The sequence below is a fragment of the Apostichopus japonicus genome, chromosome 14, assembly GCF_037975245.1.
Source record: "Apostichopus japonicus isolate 1M-3 chromosome 14, ASM3797524v1, whole genome shotgun sequence".
Classification (NCBI taxonomy): Eukaryota; Metazoa; Echinodermata; class Holothuroidea; order Aspidochirotida; family Stichopodidae; genus Apostichopus; species Apostichopus japonicus.
This window is the reverse complement of record NC_092574.1, coordinates 21,472,302-21,488,664: the sequence shown is the minus strand read 5'-3', so window position 1 is coordinate 21,488,664 and position 16,363 is coordinate 21,472,302. Positions and strand designations below refer to the sequence as shown.

The following is a 16,363-nucleotide window of genomic DNA, read 5'->3' as shown; positions in this document are numbered from 1 at the left end:
GGATAGACACTGCAAAAACAGGGATAGCTGATCATCTCTTACGATTGAACTTAAACAAGACTGAAAACTTAAACAACTTAAGACAACTGCCAGTGACATGCCCATTATCTAACTTGTTTTATTAAATGTCAAATAAAAGAAAAATTATGTCTCCAACAGATGTTATCAGTACCAAGGCATTTTGACCAGCAAATGTAGTGGAGAAAGAGTACAAACTTAGTCATCTACATAAGTTCTTCCCCATGTAAATACCACTAATCCATTTCATTGGTTACTTTACTTGCGACAAATTTATTCTGAGATTGTCACCTAGGTATGACATAAAAGATCAGGAAATTATGGACATTTACTTCCTAAAATGCATACAAGCAATTACTTTATTACAACTTGAGGTAACACGTTTTGTATGTGGTGCCAGCACGTGCAAGTGAGCCAAAATATTCATACTACAATGAGCCTTCTTTGAAATGACCTAATATGCAAACCATAATCCCACTGAGGACACCAACATGCATGAATGCAACTGTCTGACAACAAGAAATTGATTTCATGGTCTGGACCAGCTTATATGTTATGAGCATGTGCAAGTGTGGTCAAAAGAAACTGGGTGCATCTTATTCATGCAAACTGAACCTTTGCTGAATGAGGTAGTATGCAACCATATCCCACTGCTGACACCAACAATTTAAATTTTCCTGAAAACAGCAGAATTCATGATGGAAAACACCATTAATCCATAAAAGATGACACGGTACTTTCTACTTTACATTTGCTTTTCATCTTCTATGCAAATTCATTAAAATACTCTCAAACAATCCCACTGCTGACACCAAAGATACACACCTCTCTGGCGACAGTCATGACCATGTGATCAACCTCCTCCTTTTTGGTTACTTCATTCTGTCTGGCATGGATTAGTCTTCTCTTGAGACGATTCAGCCTCCTTATCATCACTTCGATGTCTTCGTCATCCTCCCCCTCGTCCTCTGAAGAGGAAGAGGACATCTGGGGCGACGGTGGCGACACCGGAGGATTCCTTCTCGTGACTGAAGGGCTGGAGGGAACTGACGATGTACTGGCTGAGCTGATGACTAAGTCCACTGGCTGTTTGATAGGTGCCTGTGGTTCTAACTTGTGATACTTTTTAGTCCTAAGGAATGATTAAAAGGGGGGTGTGAGATAACTTTACAACAACAACAAGAAAAAAAAAACATTGTCTGACACGTTCTACCAAAGAAAATTTTTCTGCTAATTTCTTTTCACCAAGGTTTTGTTAAAAAAGTAAGATTAAAACTATGAAAACCATATTTTTTTCAGCAAACTAGAAGATATGACCAAACAATTTTTTTTGGCAACCAATCAAACTAAAACAAAGAAGTTATCTGGCGCAATCCTTGGCTATACAGAATAAAACTTGTTTCAAATTTGGACTTATTAAATGAGACCCAACAATTGCAGATTTTGATTGAAATCTCACACCCCTCAGGGACAACACAAAGAATTTTCCACCAGTGCTACCAAAAGTTATCTGAGGAGCGATCAGTTTCATGCCACATGCAAAAATGGTGTGAAATTAGAAATACATGGTGTTTCTGACATCAAATCCAGCAGTTGGCCTTCCTTCACAACTGTGGTCACTTACGATGATTATCAAGTCGTTACAAAGGGTTAAAAAGATATACACTTTTATCTCGTTCATACCAGATTTTCATATCAATGAAAGTGAAATAAAACCCTGCTTTAACCTTTCAAGCATTTTGTATTTGTGGAAAGCACATGCCAACAAGTTCATGATAGAACTGCATTCAAATCTATTTTCGTTTCTCTCACCTGTCGCACGGAATGTTGATTTGTGTCTTATCTGAACACTTCTTGTGGCAGATCAGGTGACAACCTTGACACTGGTATGCAAATTTTGTCCACACCTATTGCAAAAAGAAAGAAAGAATTAAGAAAATGTCACAATCAAAAGATAAAGAAAATATAATTTAAAAATATAATCACTGACTATTTGAAGCAAGGGAAGTGACACTTTTAGTTTAGAACAGCACTAGACGAATCTTAAATGTTCTTTTTTGTAATGCAGCTATATTTATCATCTTAAAAATATCAATAAATAATAAAAACAAAATGTCCTCAACATGCATATTGCACTGAGCGAGACAGAGCGTACATGTTACACTTTGAATGGTGTTTGTCCTCATTGGTGTAGCTAATATGAGAAATGGAGTGTGTTCACAGTCCTTCATGTGTTTCATGTATTTGCTCTTCTTTTTACATATGTAATTTTAAAATTTTAAATATTGGAAATGAATGCTAGACGTAGGATTCCAGAGTAAATGATTATTACCATGGAAAAGGGCAATGTAAAACTAAAAGTATTTCGAATTATGACAGTTATTTCAAATAATTTGGATTAATGCTTAAACACTTCTAGCATTACTGGTAAGTTGATTCAAAACTATCAACAGTACACTTCATTTTAAATTTTAAGTGGGAAGGAGATGTTGGATCAAGGTAAGATGTTCGGGGACTGTCTTGGGATTAAATGGTGCCTGACTTTTATAGGAAGTGATGGAATGGGATAAGGAACATTGGAGTCAAGTTGGTGCTGGTGTGGGGTACAGGATGCTGAACTGAGGTAAGGTAGGCTAAACTAGCATAGCAGATTAAGGGGAGCAGCCCATGGAGTGATATAAAGCATTATAAAATAGTATAGGATAAGGAGTTATATAGTGGAGTAAACAGCACTTGCATGGGGGGGGGGGGGTCATGGGATGCTGGAGCAGTAACTTGATTCAAAACTTAAACAGTACATTTCAGTTTAAATTTTAGGTGGGTAGGAGATGTTGGATCAAGATAAGATGGAGGGGGGGGGACTGTCTTGGAATTAAATGGTGCCTGACTTTTATAGGAAGTGGGGGGGGTCATGGGGTGCTGGAGTATGACATGGGGTACTAGAGACATAGACATGGGGTGCTGGAATGGCCTAAGGACTGCTTGAGTAAGATCAAAGATGCTGGTGTGAAATAAGGAGTATTTTAATGGTATCAGGGGTTGCAAGGGTAGGATGTAAAAGAACTGATGAAGAGAGAAAGGTTTTTTTTACCTTCTTTGTGCAAAAGTCACATCTGGTAGGCATTGAAAAGTGTGTACCTAGAAAGACATGCAGCCTCTGAGCTCCTTCACCGACACCGTTGCCATGGCTACGAAGGACGAAGAAAGAAAGTAAAAAAACACAGTAAGTGTCTGACCGGCATTTAGGAAACTGAACGATGCACATCAGCATCCTGATGTTTGTCACTTCCAAAATTTAAATCCGTCGTTAATACCTTGTCTGCCTTGAATAATATTCCCTTTCCGAGGTTTCCATATTCAAAGCTCGGCCTGGCAAGACTGACCATACAATATTCTTACATTTCTTTTGCTTTTTTTGGGCCAAATTCTAGGTTTAAATTTGTTTTTCCGAAGTTACCTCCAACCCTGCAACATTCCAGATGTTTACGATGATACCTCCATTTTTCATAACTTTGTCTGTTTATAGGTCAACGCTGACTTTTTAACGGTCATATTCCACGTTTATCCAATAGTTACCGCTGGTGATCTGTCTTATCAAAGTTATCTTATCACAGGTGCGTAGCCAAGGGGGGGCAAAGGAGGCAGCCGCCCCCCCCTTGAGCATATTTTTTAATGTTTTTATGATATCGCTAGTAATTTCAAAAGAGAAAATGCTAAGATGCAACTTACAAGGCCTGGAAAGTGCCATTTCCAGCTATCTGGGAGGCATTTTCAGCCAAAATTTTCTTGTGCGCTTCGTGCCAACCATGGTGGCGCTATGCTAAGATAGTTTGCAATGCTGTATCTACGGCTCTAATAGGTTTACTACATTTTCGCCCCTCCCTTGGCAAATTCCTGGCTACTCTCCTGTCTTATCAATACTATATCAAAGTTTCTCAAACTTACCTCTGTTTGTCTTGTCTCGCACCTTTCCTGTCGCTGTGACGTGGATGCTGTCTGGGTGATTTCTCGGTGCTTTGTATTCGCTTAGCCTCTTGGAGTTTCTCTCTGTCGGAGACGGACGGTTTGTCTTTAACGTCTGAAGGTCGTACGGCCTCTTGGGGCTCGTGGTGGAAGAAGAGGGTGATATCTCCAAACGAGAGGCGATGCTCATACCCAGGATGTTTGTAAACCTTAGCTTGGGCTGGATTTCTCCTGAGGAGAAAGGATTTTTTGCAGATTGTAGATTGAAAAGAAAACCACAAAGTAAAAAGCACCCTCAAAGAAACAATATTGATTTGAATTCTTTTTTCTTCTTATCCAGTGTTATTAATAATTAACAAGCAAGATGACTCCCCCCCCCCCAAAAAAAAATTAAAAGTTGATGACCATAATTTAAATAGAGAATGACTGAGTTCTAACATAAAGTGTGCTATCAAATATTGAATTCAATCTGCCAGCCGTTGTATTCAAGCAGCCATTTATCAGAGCTTTCACTAAATTAAACTGTCACATGTAAAACAGGATGATTTGGAGGTAGTCAACAGGGTACACAGACAGGGTTCTACCTTCTACAAACTACCTTCTTAGTTAAACTTGGCATCTTTGTACAATTTTCATTTTATCATGCTTCGGTATTTAGTTAGAGGATGGAAATTTTGACAAATTCACCAAAGAGAAAGTCTAATAACAGAAGGAATTACTTATGATGAAAGTTCTGCAGCTTTTGGAGATTATAAAATAGCTTCTGAAAATAAAGTTGAAAAAAATTCAAATTATTACCATCCAACCCTAGCAACAGAGACTCCTGAGAGAATGAAACAGATCTTCATACCCACCTAGGACTAAAGTCTGATGAGAAGGAAAGGTTACTTACGATGCACCAGATGGCAGTTCTGGGGGCTGGAGTTTAAAGAGCTCCAGATATTCTCCGGACAAGGTTGTCAAGCACTGCATAGCGACATCAATCAGAGGGACAGACGTGTAGCCAAGTATGATGTTACGATCACCAAATGTTCCTCTGATGCGATTCCAAACACATACATTGATATAACAGTCAGTTTCCTTGGTCTGGAAGGAAAATGTCTCATCCCACCTTGGATCCTGAGAGAGAGAGAAAATTAAAGAGGGGTCTTGCTGAAGGGTGACTTCCCACACAGGATTAATTTGGATCTGTAGACCATTAAATATCATTGCAAATCTATTCGGATATATTTCTATACCACATTTAATTTGTGAGCAACGACCCTTTACACATCTGGGGCTCATCAATTGAAGTGGCTGGAATTCTTAGCCTAACACACAAACCCTAAAGGTCAGTTCACTCAGATTTAGCAAAAAAGTCAAAAGGGAAAAACAAGACTTAAATGGCCTCAAATAACATGTTCATGATGCATCACAAATTTGGCAAGGACAAGTGATGTTGAATGTTATCTAAGGCCACATTTTTATCACGGATCAGACAAGTGCTTGACTTTGACGTTTTTACATTAGACCCTGTGCTCGGTACCGAAACCTTTGCTAGTGATCACCAATACAGAGGTTGAGGTTTCTTTACTACAATGAACTGACCTAATAGTTTGTGTGTTAGACTAAGTGTACCAGTCACTTCAATTGACAAGCCCCAGATGTTTCAAGGGTCGTTTGTGACAAATTGATAAAAAAGGTGCAGAACCATACAGCTATGTGATGTGTAGCCTTGCTACTAATCTACTACCATTATTGTCATATTAATGTACCTAAAAAAAAAAAACAAGAAAGGTTAAAGGTCATCATCGCCGATACATTGTCAATATTGAGGAGGCAACTTACTGCTCCTGCAGGAACTAAAGTTGTTTCTTGAACCCTGTCCTCCTCTGAGAGAGATGTTTGATCTGGCTGTTGCTCTGCCTCGGTGGCGCCATTCCCCGGGGGTTCATCGTACTGGCTTAAGCTGGAGAGACTGACAGTATCGGGATCTGCCTCCAAATGGACACCCGGCGTCTCCAAGGTATGACTCGTCTCCCTGTCTCGGCCATCTTCGCTATCGACGTTTCCTTTCCCTTTCTTTGCTGCATCCTTCCTGGCCTGTAGCGACTCTTGAACCTTGGTCTTGATGTTTTTCAGTTTATCCTCGGCTGTCTGTTGCAACTTCTCCCTGAGCTGTTTGGCCGTCTCGTAGTCCAAGCTGGAGGAGAGTCTCCGTCCGTCGTCCGTGGTCGGTTGCTTCGAGGCATTCCGTCTCCTCAGCACCGGGGATTCGTTGGATGGTACCTCCAGACGAGATGGAGACGCTGACCTCTGTCGAGACTCCTCCTCCAGACTCTCAAAGGTGGCTATAATCGGACGGCTAAAATCTTCATAGTCGTTATCGTCCTCGGGTTCTTCCGCTGGAAGAGGTCCGTCCCTTTGGTCTTCGCTTGGTTTACCGACGTTCGTCACGGTTTCATTCCATGAGAATGGTCTTTGCACCTTAAGGGTGAACCTACAAGAAAAAGAAAATGTCCCAATTTAAAAACCAATGATACAGCTTACAACCATGAAATAATTTGTCATTTGAGTTTACACTATGGCAGTGTATAATATTAGGCAATTCCTTTCTCCCAATGACAGAATTTTCCACATGAACGTTACTAAGATATTACAATAAATCACTATGTTATTTCCGTTTTTTTTCTTTTGTACTGCCGACAAAATATTGTCTGTCAGGGTAATATTCCACAAATATTTTATGATTTAAAATATTTCTGGTAAAGTTATAAAAAAAAATTGAAAATAAGTTTCTAATCCAATGCATCATTTTATTATGATTTTGATGATATTTCTCCATTTACAAATTCAACAGACTATAGTTTCCATGGATACCTCACAACCGTTTGAACTGGATTTCATAGACCACTTTTCAGAATGAAACGATAATACAACTGTTCTCAGGAAAATGAAAATATGATGATTCTGAAGCCTGCTGTTAAATGATTTTATTTATTGATACGTACTTGTCTTTCGCCTGCTTCACTAGCCTAGCGACCTGCTTTGGTGTTTGAGCTTTGACACCATCAACATATAATACACGATCCCCCTGTAATAGGAAAAATAAACAACAGCTCTATTACGCTAAATTAATAGGGAAAATACATTACATGTCGACTTGGTGAAAGGTATCAAAATTGAAGCCCAATGAAAGTGTCATAAACAGCTCTTTGCAATTCAACTCCAGGATGAATTCGTCTACCCACATAATTCACTCAAGTAATTGATGATATGTGGCATAACCTCGTGCTCAAACTATTAGGTATTCTGTGTCCAGCAAGTACTATTCAAATATCCCCAAACAGCTTACACACAAATTACGATACACACATTGTGATACATATTTGATACACAAATAACAATACCAAAAATTAAAATACACAAATTCTAATACACATAAATAGCAACACATATCTGATGTTCTGTACATAGTGAGTACTGCCACAACATCCCTAAACATGATGCATAAAGGAAAACAGTGTTAGTGTGCATGTCATTTAAAGCATTACAAACCTGTACTGTCATGAGTGTACAGCAAGTACTGACTGGAAGTATTACACAATATCCCATTAAATGTTACATTAACATACATGTTATCAAGCACATCTACACTATACTGGAATATGTCTACAAAAATATTACTCATCAAGTGTTGCATAACTTCCTAATACATAGACCATAGCAGTGAAAACACTTACTCAGATGCTCTCAAGCATATTTGCATAATTTTCTGGACTATTTGTTTACCAAGTCCTGCACAGTAAGTGTTGCATACTGTAGCATCCTGATACATTTTCCATAGCAGAGAGCAATACCAACATGCAAGCTTACAATCATATCTGCACTATACTGGAACTTGTGTCAAGCAAGTAAACACAGGTTGTGTTAAATATACATCCCAACACACATGCCACAGTCAAAAAGCGATACTAACATGCATGCCCACAAACAAGTCATCAAGTCTAACACTAGAATGTGTGTCTACTAAATACCTTACAGCAAGTGGTACGTAACATTCCCATCACATCCCTTCACATGTTTCAAAGCTTACAGCAAAATTAACATGCATGAACGATATTAACATGTGTGTGCCTTAAAAATGATGTCAACGACTTCCCTGAAGTTTGCCTCAACTAAATACCGCCAGGAAGTGCTACCTCAACAACATACTGTTACATTTTCCATAGGATGGTTAAAGGAATAATCCTATTCATGGACTATCCCTGGAAACGCTGTAAATTTTCTACAATAGCAGGTGAAAACGACATCTCGATATATCGGCACATTTAATTGGTAAGATTTCGATCCGTTTTGTACAACTGTATCTGCCGACAGCAGTATGAAAGACATTATCACACAAATAAGCTAAAAAGCATCTTTGCTTTATTTCCTCCTAAGGTACAAAAAAATCATTTAATTAACCACACAGAAGTACTCATTTTTGCAATGTCAAGAAGCCTTAAATTCAGAGAAGGATGACCCATACGCAACAATTCCAATTTCGTCACATTTTCAAGGACAAATACATAACAAGAACGTCTACCATGATGACATCACAGACTACCCACTGGGAATCATTTCCTGGAGAAATGAGGGCTTTAGCTGACAAAAAATATGTTATTTTCAAACAACCATATCTAGAGTTAGGAACAAGATATTGATATGAGGTTTTCACCTGGGAATGCGGAAAACTTTTGTCCTCTTTTTTCAAGTGTCACACTGGCTGCTCCAAAAAACCCTAAAAAACTTGCCTGTTAGTGAAGTAATCCTTTTACCATCCATACCTTCAAACATACCTACACCACACTGAAATTTTGTGTCCAGCAAACCTTGCTCTTATGCAAGTAGGTACATACCATCCCAGTACATGTTCCATTTTTCATTTTTGCTTCGCTTGATTTCTGGGTGTAAGAACGTCCACATTTTTCATGAATAACAAAACCATGCAAGCCATGCTGGCAGTAAATTATCATACATTATACAGCACTACATAAAGGTGATGTAAAAGTAGTTAGACACCAGGCGATAACAGCGGTGGAAGTTATACTCTCTTCAATGCGTGAAAGACTTACACAAATATATTCCTCATCCCCACCCTCCTGACCCTCCTCTTCCCCTACCAGGCCCCCATAGTGAGTTTTCATATCAGTTTTAGAATTTTGTTGTTGCTACTTTGATAAGAGAGAAAAGTATGAGGATATTGAAAGGCAGACTGTAACACGGAGGTAGACTACTATGGAGGTAGATTTCAACATTTTAAGGATTTTGAAGGAAATAAAATGGTTCATACCTTCTTAATATTACCACCATAAGAGGTTACTACTACCTTATATTTTATCATATTTTTTTCTCTGATTTCATATCCCTATGGTCAATCCTGTTCATAACTGTTGAATTCTAATATCCTTCGTATGTTTGTTTTCCAGTTGTAAATTTATTTCCATTCCACTGGAACATTAAATCAACTATTAATGTTTTCAATCTGCAAACCCTTTCAATTGACGAAGAAAAAATATGTACTCAATGTTTTCGAGAGGGGTGGGTGGGCAAGGGGGGTGAGAGTTGAGGGTAGGGTTGGAGCTCAATATGAATCAAAAATGCAAAATGAACTGACTAGAAATTGATATTAAATTGATAGCGTGAAGCAGATAATACGTTAATTCAAGATTTTGAGAACATAAAAATACTAAAATCTTGAGCAAGGGATCTTAGACAAGAGTCTGTGTTTGATGAAGTGAAGACAAAATGAAGTCTATGAAATTGACAAGTGCAAGAAGAGACGCTTAGAGGAGAGCGAGTTATTTTACTTACCCGTTGAAGGTTCTTGTTAACAGCCGGCGACTCCGGGCTGATGGAGGACACCAGGACTTCTTTCTCGTAACTACCTGGCTGAAATGTTACCCCAACAAATTTATTTGGACCTTTGTTAACATCAACTTCAAATATTTCTCCTAAAAATTTCTTTTCTATGTCATCTTGTCTCCAAGCGATGGCATCTGAGAATCAGAGGGTAACAAAGATAAAAATATTCTCTTTTCAAATTTCTCTTTCAAAGCAATGGAAAATCTTATCAAAATAGAATATCTCTTACTAGAGTCAATGCTCACATGTTGGTACATTGTCAACGGCTGAAATTAACTTTATCAATGTTTAGAGATAAAGGAATCCTTGTTTGAGAAATTAAATTTTGAAGTACATCTTAATGTCTTATGTGCAAATTTGTCTGTTTCTCAATATTTGAGAAACATAAAAGAGATTAATTTCAAAGTGTATGTATCCATTTTTATACTAGCATTCCACAGCTTGCAGAGTCACAGAATAGCAGTCCTCATGGCTGTCAAAATTTCAAGAAGTACCCTTTCAATTTTTATTGAAATCCAAAGGGCTTGCCAAACTGGTGCACAGTTTGATTACTCACCAAATATGCCTTTTGTTTTTATATCATTCTGTCTTTTCCAGTCACTATGCTAAAGGTTATTTTCATCAAATTATTCACAAACACACAATAGAAAAATGGCATTTCTGTAACAGCACTTGTTTTACATTGCCTTACAAACCATGCACAGAAAACTGATGGGAAAATGACATGACAGTAAATTGAAACCATCTGCCTCGCAGGGAAGCATAATGACATCGGAAAATGACAAACTGGCAGTCCCCGAGTAACTTGAGTAACTACATATAAAATATGTCTTCACAACAGGAAGTGAAGATGATTGTGGACATCCCTGTAAAACCTGTATGACATGAGGAACCAATCAAAATGCAAGACAATCAAAATTTGAACTGCTCTCCGATCTTTGGTACTATTGGGGTTTGGGACCTGCGTTGAATTTCAAAGGTAAGACTCTGATTGAAGATATGAACAGACAGACGCACAGACATACCTATTGACAGACTGCAATACACGTCCGTATCTTCGTTCTCCTTGGAGAATGGCAGTCGACCGCATTCCACGACGGTTATTTGCATGGTACCGACAGTCAATTTGGAGTTCTCTACCAACACTTCATCGTGAATACCTGGAGGATCTGGTTTCACAAAGAAAGGCTTGTACCTCAACTTGTACGCGGGTAGAATGTGCTTCTTTCGTATTGTCTTCTTAATCTTTGTGAAAGGAGAAGGAAAAACAGGAAAATAATGGAACTTGTGATTAATATAAAGATGTCATATATTACAACAAGTTTGTTATTATAAAAAATAAAATAAAATGGTTTTAGCTACCAATTTGGCGTGCATCAGTAAAAGAGATTTGACGAAAAAGCAAACACTATGGACTATGGACTTGATGTTACAACTTGTGAGCCTCAGACTATGGATTTTATGTTAAAACATGTGAGACTAGTAATATGGACTCGATGTTAAAACATGTGAGACTCAAATATGGACTTGATGTTAAAACATGTGAGACTGGTCTATGGACTTGATGTTAAAACATGTGAGACTGGACTATGGACATAATGTTAAAACATGTGAGACTAGGACTACGGACTCGATGTTAAAACATATGAGCCTCAGACTATGGATGTTAAAACATGTGAGACTCAAATATGGACTTGATGTTAAAACATGTGAGACTGGTCTATGGACTTGATGTTAAAACATGTGAGACTGGACTATGGATGCAATGTTAAGACATGTGATACTCAGACTATGGACTTGATGTTAAAACATGTTAGACAGGAACTACGGACTTGATATTAACACATGTGAGACTCGGACTACGGACTCAAACTTAAAACATACATTTGAGACTTGGACTATGGACTCGATGTGAAACATGTGAGACTCAACTATGGACTTGACGTTAAAACATGTAAGACTGGACTATGGAATTGATGTTAAAATATGTGAGACTTGGACTACAGACTTGATGATAAAAACCGGGGGGGCTTAGACTACGGACTTGATGTTAAAACATGGGAGACAAGGACTACGGACTCTATGTTAAAACATACATGTGAGACTGAGGAAAACAACCAAATTAAATATTTCCTGCACACTTCTTTACATTGAGTTCATTAGCATACAGATCTAAATGCATGACGAGGAAGGAAAGTAAAGCCATTACCGTCTATCAGAATTTACAGACCAGCACATTCAATAAAACTAAATACCAGATGGTGTTACCAGCATAAAACTTATTTACATATATACACAAATAATTCTGTCTGCATATAAGTCAAACCTATCCTGCAATATGATTAATAATAGAGGTCATACTAAAACACACACAAGATATGCATACCTAAGCTGCCAATATTTTCAAGTATTCTATAGCTGTTAGAGCAGAGTATTGATTGTAATATTGGGTTTTTAGAAAACAGGGATTTTCATGGTGACAAACAATATGAAACTTATATTGAAATTGAAGAAACACATTCCACACTGCTAGTAGAAAACCTCATCTCAATATCTTGCCCCCAATTTGAGCTGTGTTTGATTGAATGTAACCTATTTTGACTCTTTAAACCTTCAGCTTCTCCAGGAAGTTGGATCACAGTAGGAGGTCTGTGATCTCATCTGGGCAAATGTTTTTCAAAATCATAACTTAGGCTATAATAATCATTTTCTTGATTTATCCTTGAAACCTGATACATGTGGCAGTTTAGCTTAGCTGTCAAATTTCCCTGTACTTAAAATTCCATCAAAATGTTTTAATCTTTTGCAGAAATATTTTTTTCCTCTCTGTAGATAACTGATTGACAACCTATAAAGGACAACAAGGGCACTGTTGACAAACCATTTTCAGTTTAGAGTTCAACAAAGATCGAAGCTCTGAACAGAATGTAGGTAAAAACAAAACTTTGTAAAGTTGCCAAGAAGCCAAGAAACATTCCTCGTGACGTCGCCACATCAGCCTATGATATATGTACACTAACTGTAAATGCATTAGGATACAGTATACTAACTACTACACAGAGCAAAACTGACCAGAGCTGAGTAACTAACTCTTAAAGGAAAAGACACTCTCACCTGGTTGACAATTATTCCACTCAGCTGAGGTAAGGCTCGACCCTCAAAGTGTGTCTTGGTGATAAATTCTAGGTCAGGTTCCTGCCAAAAAAAAGAGATACAACAAAGTCAATGAATGTTTATGAATACATAAGTAAGTTTTGTGTTTCTGTGACAACTGTAATGTTGTTATTATTTTGGGGAAGAAGGCTGCGTCTGGAGAGAAACTCTTGCGGACAAATTCAAGAACTCAGATGTCAGCTATGATAATGTGCATTATATCAGTACTCCGCAGCAGGACGTGAATTAACCCATGGCAAGGACTGCAGTTAGCCGTCAGCACCCCTACCCCTTGCCCTCAAAGATCACCTGATACTGACAGCAACATCTGTTCCCCTTTAGTCAAACTGCCTTTGGTAACCTCGTAGTGATCTTCATCGTAAAACTTGGGCTTGATATTCGGTTATATGACAATATGCCAAAATCGAATTTTGGAAGATAAAAGTTGATACGTTCCTGTCTTTGCTATGTTTTCCCTCACTTTGGAAAATGCTTAAAAAAGCAGGATAACATGTTTATGAAGTATAATTTTCAGTTGTAAGATGGTTATGCCATTAGAATTATCATTTCAGTCACCTACCTGATCAAGTTTCCTTTACAGATAATCCAGAAAAGCTTGAAAAATTTGACCTATCCTGATAAAGTAAATCCATGTTTGAGTAAACTTGTAATGTGGACGAGCAAAGAAGTTGGGTTCTGTCAGATTTGTCTTGTAAGGACCACATATAATAATTTTAATTACTCTGTAACATTCTTTGTAAGATAAGATGAAAAATTAGAGATTTGTTTTGAATGCATTTTGGTGTTGCTCTCTAGGGAAATAAACAATTTATAGATCACGAATGTCGTCTTGAAGAAATGAAAATACAGACTTCTTAAATTTACATATATCAATTCTAGCAAATATTTAACAAATACAATGTCATGTTATACCATCTCTAAGTTCCAATGCTCAATTCCTGAGGTAACAATAAATACGGAAAGTATAAATGAAATGAAGACGTGCAGAGTGGGATATTTTGGAGGATTAGAGATTTGCGCCTTACCTCAAAGAAGGAAAAAGACCAATGGGAATATGGATGGCGGGTGAATGACAGGCGACCTTTGCCCTCCAGTTTAGAAACTGTTATAGACACATAGGCTGAAGTGCCAAATGCGAGGTCAACGTCCACAGATATCCTGAAGCCGCCATTGTATTTAAGACTTAAAGCGACGTCTACCTCCTGAAAGATAAGTTTGGGTTTCGGATCAGAAAAGCTTGGGTAGGAAACTCACCAAGGTTGACCGTCCATTTTTGGGGTAGAATATATATATAAAAAATTCTTGTCCTTGTGTTCAAAGCAAGGAATGGTTTAGCCCCAGTTTACCTACAAGAGCTTCTCCAAGAATACAGACCTAGCAGGGTGCTTCGTTCAAGCGTACAACATATGCTATCTGTTCCTACTGTCCGCACTTCCACCTATGGGGAACGTTGCTTTGCTAGATCAGCTCCACAGCTCTGCAACAGTCTCCCCTTACATCTGAAAACAATCCAGCATGTGTCAACTTTCCAGAAAGAACTCAAAGACGTTCTTATTCATGAATGCGTATCCATTTGTTTAATAACTGTTGTGTCCATTTTGGGTACTTTGCTCCTGCAGCGCTTCTGAGCAGTTTTTTTTTAACTGGATAAAAGCACTTTACAAATTCTTATATTATTACCATTATTATCATATATATATTGCAATGTGTCTATGACTAACACCTAGCTTTTTCAGGGTCCAAAAACAAGGCAAGGTCGGAATGGGGGATATTTTGGGAAGAGCAAAAGTTTAGGAAAAGGAACAAGAATTTTAAGTATATTTTAGAAGAAAAAACTGAGTAGCTTAGAAAGATTGAAATCTCACTTTATAAAAGTTATCTACTTTTATTATTCTGAACTACAGAAAAGATACGGATCAACTCCGGAAGTGGAATATAGAAGATGGATGAAGCAAGAAAAGGGAAATTGTTCACGTTCCATGAAAAATAAGCAAGTTTACACCCCTCAAAATACTACAGAAATCTTGACTACTTCGGATAAATATTGTCGCCATTTTGTATGGTAACAATGCCAACAAGAACACTTATCAGATGTTACCACTGATCACCTGTTGGAGTAGGGCAACGAACAAAGGAAAATTGTACAGTTGAATAGCTAAAGCTATAGAAGGCATACTGTAATGTGACACTTACATTAAAAGATTCAACTATTACACCCCTTACAAACTAACAATTGTTGGGGTTAGTAAACTAGCATACTCCAGTGGTCACATGATCATGATTTATTAAATACTATTCAGTGTTGCCATGGACAGATCAGGAACAAGTGGTCCCAAGAACACCATAAGCCTCTGTCTTAGAAAACACAGCTGAGTATCTTCAAGGTGGAAAAGAGGTCTGACTGGGTTTTGGCTGCTTTTCAATAGCTTTGCACCAAGTTCATGTAAAAACTCTTTCATACCCACCCTTTGCACATTTCTTTGAGAGCAATTTGCAACAGACAATCATACATACACCCATACATACACACATAGATACGTACAAGCAGACATATATACACACACATACATAACGCATGCATCTGTACTTACAAACGTGATAACAAACATAGATATATGTATATATACACACTTACATACACCCACACACACAGACAGACAGACACAATGACACAATCAATCATCACGACTTAAAACAAATTATGCTTGAATTGTATAGTCATCAAAACCACAATCAACTTCTGTACCATACCTGACCTTTGACCAGATGTTATGTCTATACATCAGGTAAATTTAACACAAATCAGACTAATCACACCAATCATAAACACATATGTATATTAAACATGATAATAAACAATCTTTACAATAAATCTATTGCTATAAACTAAAGTAAATAAACATCCCTGCATAGTGTATACTACTATTGTTTCCTCTCACTTATCTTACCTAAACATGAACTTTTGTACAAATATGCATTAGAGCTATGAAAGATTCCAATCAATTATACATGTCAACTGTCTCCACAAAAAAAAAAAAATTGTTATTGTTACCAGACAAATATGATGCCTAGAGTATGAAGTAGTTATTCCCTTCCACTGAGTATTATACCAATGCTTAAAAATGAACCTACAGTACCGAATAAAGGATGGATTTTATAATATTAAAAGTACTAATAAACTGTACTGAGGATAGTAAACTTCTGGGTCTTTGTTCTTCTGCGCTGGGTTTTCATATTATACCTATTTCAATAACCACTGCAACTATAAAACATCCAAAACTTTGGTTACTAGTTAGAATAGTAGATATGGCTAGATCCATAA

General features: G+C 37.6%; 1 protein-coding gene across 2 annotated transcripts in view; it reads right to left on the bottom strand.

The window, feature by feature from the left end:
• The window catches only part of LOC139980179 (PDZ domain-containing protein 8-like), a 32,962-nt gene that overhangs the window by 6,668 nt on the left and 9,931 nt on the right, over window positions 1-16,363 (bottom strand). For both annotated transcript variants that reach the window (XR_011797473.1, XM_071991644.1), the window contains exons 5-15: window positions 14,067-14,243; window positions 12,982-13,062; window positions 10,893-11,112; window positions 9,817-10,001; window positions 6,972-7,054; window positions 5,809-6,460; window positions 4,874-5,100; window positions 3,964-4,212; window positions 3,110-3,206; window positions 1,831-1,925; window positions 844-1,150 (exon numbers count right to left, since the gene is read on the bottom strand). Coding sequence is in view for 1 of the 2 variants with exons in the window: in XM_071991644.1 (XP_071847745.1) it covers window positions 844-1,150; window positions 1,831-1,925; window positions 3,110-3,206; window positions 3,964-4,212; window positions 4,874-5,100; window positions 5,809-6,460; window positions 6,972-7,054; window positions 9,817-10,001; window positions 10,893-11,112; window positions 12,982-13,062; window positions 14,067-14,243 (2,373 nt within the window). In the remaining variant the exon portion in view is untranslated. The remainder of the gene's footprint in view (window positions 1-843; window positions 1,151-1,830; window positions 1,926-3,109; window positions 3,207-3,963; window positions 4,213-4,873; window positions 5,101-5,808; window positions 6,461-6,971; window positions 7,055-9,816; window positions 10,002-10,892; window positions 11,113-12,981; window positions 13,063-14,066; window positions 14,244-16,363) is intronic.